This window comes from Sycon ciliatum, chromosome 6 (genome assembly GCF_964019385.1).
Source record: "Sycon ciliatum chromosome 6, ocSycCili1.1, whole genome shotgun sequence".
Lineage (NCBI taxonomy): Eukaryota > Metazoa > Porifera > Calcarea > Leucosolenida > Sycettidae > Sycon > Sycon ciliatum.
In genome coordinates this window covers 30,305,244-30,312,743 of record NC_088648.1, presented here as the reverse complement: position 1 = coordinate 30,312,743, position 7,500 = coordinate 30,305,244, and the positions used below count along the sequence as shown (strand labels likewise).

Sequence of the window (7,500 nt, the reverse complement as noted above, 5' to 3'; positions counted from 1 at the left end):
CCGTCACTAGTAACCAGCCTGGTACTACAGACCACCGTCACTAGCAACCAGCCTGGTACTACAGACCACTTCATCAGGCACGGACGGTCTCACATTCATATATGGCTGGGCGGTGCAAACCTGTAACTAAGGACCACCTGCCACTAAAGACCACTTTCTCTGGCCCCAAGGGCAAGGGGTGGTCGTTAGTCACAGGTTTGACTGTAGTCAAGAGAGATTTGCATGGCGAGTTTATTCGCTTTAGAACGACTACCTGAGCAACTCATCGCGCGCTCACTCACCTTGGGAAACGGTGCACTGTAGGATGGGTCCGCGGGGTCGGAAACGGCATAGTTACGACCTGGAGTGTCGTCGAACGTAGCCTTTACCCTCTCCTTGTCGTACACACATACGGACGCACCCAGCGGAGCATCACTGCTCACAAAGCCAACCAAAAAAACAGAACAAGGAAACGCAGCAACACCAATTGCAGCCTCCAGAGCAGGGAACGGTGTTGAAAAGACCCCTAAACCCGTCGAACGCACCAAGCAATGTTGGAAGGCCCCTAGAACAGTCCTGCTAAAGGACATTCCATTGTACTGCCCGGTAACAGCAGTCAATTTCAAAAATATAGACACATGGTATTTTTTGAAATATTTCAGCTTTTTGAGAATTTTTTTCGGAATATTGCTGAGGTCCTTCCCGCGATTACTCTCATAGAGAGTTTTAAGCGATCGGATAGCACACGCCCTATTTTGAAATAGTTATGCACAAAGTGATCGCAGATTTTATGTGGTATAGATGCTGGCCTAACGGTTTTTTTGAAATAACGCGTCTATATTTTTGAAACGCATTATATATTAGGGGCCATCCGGCATTATGGGCAGTCTTCACAGGACAAGAATAGTCCAATTATGAGTCACCCTCCCCCACCCACCGACCAGCTGAATGAAAAACAATTGACTTGACAGCTGGAATGGGTTGATATTTCAACTATCAATACTTTTCGAACAAAACTCTCCCCGACACACGTCACCCTCCCATAAAAACCAAAAACCCGCAATCAACCAGCAAGTGGAAACTTTCGATACACAGACATAGACAGATGCATAGACAGACAGACAGACAGACAGACAAACAGACAGACAGACAGACAGTTCGGCAAAGGCTGATAACCATACAGTGACGGGCCAGCAGCCTGAGCATAGGTCCAGCCCAGGGAGTCACAACTTGCAATGGTGAATAGGTGGACCACACAACAGGGACAAGACAAGATGGCCGATACTCATATAATTATGTTTAAAGTTTCGACAGTTGTCTTCTTCCGAATGAAAATAGTGAGTGATGAGAGGGAGAAGGCGGTTTTTATAAGGGAGGAAATCCGAGAAACCAGGGCATGCATAAACACAATCGAAAGACAATCAGACATATACACACACCTACCTATGCACACACACTTGCCCCCCCACCTCCACATACAATTTCCCCAGCCCTCCCATCCAGACCTAAAGTGTGTGCACACCCACACGCATATACACATACAACTCTCTCTCTCTCTCTCTCTCTCTCTCTCTCTCTCTCTCTTTCTCTCTCTCTCTCTCTCTCTCTCTCTCTCTCTCTCTCTCTCTCTCTATGTCTGTCTGTCTGTCTGTCTGTCTGTCTGTCTGTCTGTCTGTCTGTCTGTCTGTCTGTCTGTCTGTCTGTCTGTCTGTCTGTCTGTCTGTCTGTCTGTCTGTCTGTCTCTCTCTCTCTCTCACTACTTTCCTTACCGCAGTGTAACAAAAGAGGCAATAACCTGTAACCTTGAAGTATATTGGATTTCTATTGCTGAAGCTGGATAGAGAGGACAGGGCACAAATGCGCATAACAAAGCAACGATGAAAACAACGACCAACCTACATACACATGCACACATGCACTACTACTGCTGCTGCTGCTGCTGCTGCTGCTGCTGCTGCTAATACTGCTACTGCTACTGCTACTGCTACTGCTACTGCTCCTGCTCCTGCTGCTGCTGCTGCTGCTGCTGCTGCTGTTGCTGCTGCTGCTGCTGCTGCTGCTGCTGCTGCTGCTGCTGCTGCTGCTGCTGCTGCTACTACTACTACTACTACTACTTGACACAATCTTTATTAGGAAACTTGAAATGAAGATGTGAAACATAAAATAGTATTTATTATTCCCTGGTGGTGACAGTCAATTTTTTCTTCAGACTTTTCCCGCTTGTGTCTTTCCATCAAACTAGTGAAGATTATTATTATTGTCAGCCTTTTTCGCGTTGGCATCCCTAAGAAACTGAGCTTGGCTAGTTTTCGCTTAAGCCAAACGGAAGGAAGAATGTGGATTGAGCGAGGGTCAATGAGGTGCATATACGCATGCAACTGCTACTCACTGAGGTCCTGCATCTCCCACTTGGTAGCGGAATCTTTGCCACCTTTGGCAGTGCTCCTGCGTGTCCGGCTGGTGGAGGTGCAGACCAGCCTCACACGCTGCAGAGTTCTGATGTACTGTCCTGCGGCCAGTGTTGGCGCACTGTCGTCCTAAACAAACAAAAACGTTTTAAAAACATTCGGTGTATGCAGATGCACACACGGTCAAAAGCCCGTGAACATTCGATATGTGTACACGACATCATTCCATAAAACCGCCACGCCACACAGAGCATGCACATTGTGCAATCACATCATTCCCGCCAACCTCCTCCCCATTGAATACAAGCACAAAGACATCACTCCCCAAACCTGCACTCTACACAAAGCATATGCAATGACATCACTCCCCAAACCTGCACTCTACACAAAGCATATGCAATGACATCACTCCCCAAACCTGCACTCTACACAAAGCGTATGCAATGACATCACTCCCCAAACCTGCACTCTACACAAAGCATATGGAATGACATCACTCCCCAAGGCCGTCACAGCCGGGGCGGCTCAGGTTGAGCCGTTTTTTTCTCTTTTTTTTTGGAGCACACTGCAACAAAGCGCGATGATAGCAGCTCAGCGCAAACGTGGCAAATCCTTGTCCCCGATCGATCGATCGTGGTTTGTTGCAGAGTCAAAAGTCTTTCATTGCAGTTACACTGAAATGGCGGCAAATGGCATTTGGCAAATGCCTGGAAATGCTTGCAATTGGCTTCAATATTTGAAATTTTTCCCAGGGGAGGACCCCCGCACCTCCCTTCCATGGCCGCCCCACATCCAAAGTCGGTGCGACGGGCCTGCTCCCTACCTAGACTGCTCGCACTCTGATCCCAGAGTGGTGTGTGAGAAGTTGTCAGCGGTCGTCACTAGGGTAGCAGATTGGCTAGACGATATTGGACTGCTACTGAATGCGCAGGAAACCCAGGTGCTATTCATCAAGCCCAGAGGTGCAACCAGTATAACAGCAAGAGTCCATAAACAAGAGTGTGCAACGCCACATAGATGTCTGTCACGACTCGTTTTCAACATTACGTCATTTTCATGTAGCTGCGCGTGCAGGCCGCGACATTCTCTACATGAAAATGTACATGAAAATGACGTAATGTTGAAAACGAGTCGTGACAAGACCCTGTCGCGCGTTGCACACTCTTGTTTTATGGACTCTTGCTATAACCAGTCAGGTACACTGCCGACAGCCGTGGACAAGCTTTGGCCATCACCACCTCTGCCAAGTACCCTGGAGTGACCATTGACGAGGATCTCTCTTGGGCTCCCCATGTCAGTCATCTTTCCAAGAGAACAGCCTGTGCTATTGGTCAGCTTTGGCGGCATGGATGTTGTCTGAGCTTGAAGGCCAGGCAAAATTTGGTACCTTCAATGATCCAGTCACAATATTATTAGTACCGTAAAGTACCGTTGATCCGCCCCCTCTCTAATTCCCGCCCCCTGTCGATTTTCTACCTGTGAAACGACTTCGGCGTATACAACGAAAATACGATGTTGAACCGACGCATGCACTGCTGTACACAAATTTGCCAATCCAGGATGAAAATGTGCACAATCCAGCACATCGAGTCTGAACTTCTACGTTGTTGTACATCGTACTGCACTTGACAGCCTTGATCTAATTCCCGCCCCCTGCCGAAAACCCAGCTGGGAACCGACATGGCGTGGCGGCGGATCAACGGTACTTTACAGTATATGGTTCCAACTGCTTCCTGTCCAGCATATCCAAGACCCTTCTTGATCAAGTCTGCAAACTCTCCAAGAGGGGTCTGCGGGCAACCCTCCAACAGCGTAACTGCGTGCCCACAGCCCCTCTTCTATCCCTGCTCGGTGTCCCCAGCCTACTGCAACTGCTAAATCAAAAGCTTCTGGTCCTAGTTTATCGATGCCTCCACCACAGAGCCAGCCCCCTGCTTCAGGAGATGTTCACACGCACCGCTCCAGTTGGCGTCCCCAGCAACATCCGGGCAACTCGAGGGCAGCAGTCCAATCTGCTATGTGTGCCTTTTCTCCGCGGTCTGACGTAAAGTGCACCGGTATATTCTGCGCCATATTTCAGCAGCTCTCCATGCACCAGGTCCTCTCCACAGGCCTTTTGGTTCTTCAACCGCTGAAGGGCTCGGCTCACCTCAGCAATGGCCACGGGAACCTCCGGCTTATGGGGCGTTGGGCGTTCGACTGTTGATATCAGCGCAGAATAGAACTGCTGTCGAAAGTGCGCCGCGATTATGTCTGCTTTTTCCTGGTTCTGGGCAACAACTTCACCGTCGGTAGACTCAACCCTCACCGAACTATCTGCAGACTTCCGTTTCAGGGCTTTCACCGCCTGAAACATCTTCACCGAATCAGGAGCGTTATCGATTTGTTCAGCAATGTTGTCGAGGCAATCGTTGGCCTCTGAACGCTGCGTGTTTCTGATTTTATGGAGAACTTGCTTTCTTGCTTTCTTTAGCTCTGCTGCGTTGCTCGGCCCAGAGTCGATCAGAACCCTGAGCCGACTTTGCTCACGGGATAGTTCTTGAATTTCCGCACTTTCTTTTATCAGAGTGCCACGATTTGAGCGTCTCATGTGTACAACAACCTCTTTGGCTGACTCCCTCATTAGGTTGGTTGTAGATTTCCAGAAATCCGCAACGAGAATGCTGTCTGCCACACTAGAGAACAGTAGAGAGGATTGGAGCTTCGGCTTTAGGTATTCTCGGTATTTGAGGCTCTTTTCAGGATTCGCAAGCTCCGCCACAGCAAGAGGTTTCTTCATACTTTTTGTAGATTTTGCATCGTATGCTCTGAACAATCGGCTTGTCTCCAGATCGGCAATAGCGGGCTTATGATCACTGGCAAGCTGTGTCCCTCCGTACGAGCGTACCCTAATCAGCTGCGGACGCAAGTGCGTAGGGAGCAGCACGTAGTCAATCATGTTGTAGATTTTCTTTGTTTGGCCTGTTCCCTTGACCTTGACATGGCCTGTCCAGGTAGTCCTGTAACGCATTGAATATCGGAATACAGTGTTTGCCAGCAGGAGTTGTTGAGAAGCAGCACACTCCACCAGCGCAGCTCCATTCTCGTTTCTAACTCCTTTGCTGTATTGGCCGACACAAGCGCTGGGAGTTGAACCAACTTTGCTGTTGAAATCTCCGGGGCAGATTTTGAGTGTTCTACTGCTCTGAGTCTTCCATGCTCGTGAAAGCGTTTGGTAGAATTCGTCTCGGAGAGCAGGGCGAGCAGTGGCAGTCGGGTTGGTTGGGCCGTAGGCCACGGTGAATCTCACGTCCAGTGCCGTCAGTCGACTCTGTCGTGCCCGCCGGTCCTGGGGGATCTTGATGTCGGCGTATCCGACGTGTTCCAACAGTTTTTTGTATCTGGTAAGGAACGGAGATAAATATTGTGAAACTGCAAAGCCAATGCCGCCATGTCGGCCGCTGTCCTGTCCAAAGCCCACAAGCCGATAGCCTTCACCAATCTGCTTGTCGAAGCTGTCCTGAAGTTTCATCTCGATCCTGTAAGTAATAATATGTATGCACATCTGCCTACACACTGCTGCATATTGCCATACGCCTCGTGCCCTGCTTACCCGTTTTTCTGGATCTGAATGTGCACCCCTTACGCATTATATAATTATACTATATTTAGTTCTCTCCCCCTCTCTTGCTCCCCAACCCAACCCTCCCCGCTCACTCTCTCTCTCTCCCTCCCTCTCTCTCTCTCTCTCTCTCTCTCTCTCTCTCTCTCTCTCTCTCTCTCTATCTATCTATCTCTCTCTCTCTCTATCTATCTATCTCTCTCTCTCTCTCTCTCTCTGTCTCTCTCTCTCTCTCTCTCTCTCTCTCTCTCTCTCTCTCTCTCTCTCTCTCTCTCTCTCTCTCTCTCTCTCTCTCTCTCTCTCTCTCTCTCTCTCTCTCTCTCTCTCTCTCTCTCTCTCTCTCTCTCTCTCTCTCTCTCTCTCTCTCTCTCTCTCTCTCTCTCTCTCTCTGTTGCTCCCAACCCTCCCGCTCACTCTCACTCACTCTCTCTCTCTCTGTCTCTCTGTCTCTCTCTCTCTGTCTCTCTCTGTCTCTCTCTGTCTCTCTCTCTCTCTCTGTCTCTCTGTCTCTCTTTCAAGCTCTTTCTCTTTCTCTTTCTCTTTCTCTCTCTCTCTCTTTCTCTTCTCTCTCTCTCTCTCTCTCTCTCTCTCTCTCTCTTCCTCTCTCTCTCTTCCTCTCTCTCTCTTCTATTGGCGCGCCTGGTTGTGATGAAGCCGAGACCCAAGGTCGGCAGAGCATCCCAGACCACGCCACCACTCCCCTTATTCATGGCTCACACATGACGGGTTTACGTGGCTCTAGTAAAAAAATAAAATAAAAAAAGCCGCAGAAGTCAACACGATAATTTTTCAAATCGTTCGTCAGCTGCTGTTGCCTCGTCACAGATGATATTCCACGGACGTTGAACGTCGCGATATGTAGCAGTTGTCGTTGAGTGTTCATTGTTGACTAGCTCATGCGATAACATTGCACGACACTGACCGACGGTACTGACGTTCTACAACTAACTGGCTAAAAAAACAGCTCCAGCACATATTGGATGCGCACTCCAACAGCCTTCCAACTTGCTGATTGTACCTTGCTGATTATTTAGTAACTGGTGGTGTTAGTGGATATTATAGTGTAACTTGTAGTTCCTTGGTCCTTTTTACTTTATAAATAATCCTTGGCTCTCCATTCGAGTTCATTCTTGTTATAATAACATGCATTACAGCAGAACCCTAAGCACACCATCCTCAAATCAAGTATCTTTTCTTTCTTTTTTCTTCTTTTTCTCCTTTATTTTCTTTTTTTCTTTTTTTTCTTTTTCTCTTCCTGGGAGCTTTCTTTTCCCATAATTATTTTCTTTTCACCTGTGTCTCCTTTCCAAGTTTTCCCATGCCTGGGTTACATGGACCTCATCCGCTTCCTTGCCCGGCATTGGACATGTTCAGTACGTTCGGTGTGCGAATTCAAATGAACACAACCAAGTGATCTCTTCGCTGCAAGTTACAATATCTCAATCAAATGTTCGGCCACCAGCCATCATCAGGATACTGGTGCCCATTAGAGAAATGCCTTGCAGCAATACG

The 7,500-nt window shown here is 48.4% G+C and overlaps 1 protein-coding gene across 1 annotated transcript in view; it reads right to left on the bottom strand.

Moving 5' to 3' along the window:
- The window catches only part of LOC135820201 (uncharacterized), a 34,570-nt gene that overhangs the window by 7,315 nt on the left and 19,755 nt on the right, over positions 1-7,500 (bottom strand). Inside the window, exons 9-11 of the mRNA XM_065333513.1 lie at positions 2,369-2,516; positions 1,749-1,812; positions 282-414 (exon numbers count right to left, since the gene is read on the bottom strand). Of these exons, the coding sequence (XP_065189585.1) occupies positions 282-414; positions 1,749-1,812; positions 2,369-2,516 (345 nt within the window). The remainder of the gene's footprint in view (positions 1-281; positions 415-1,748; positions 1,813-2,368; positions 2,517-7,500) is intronic.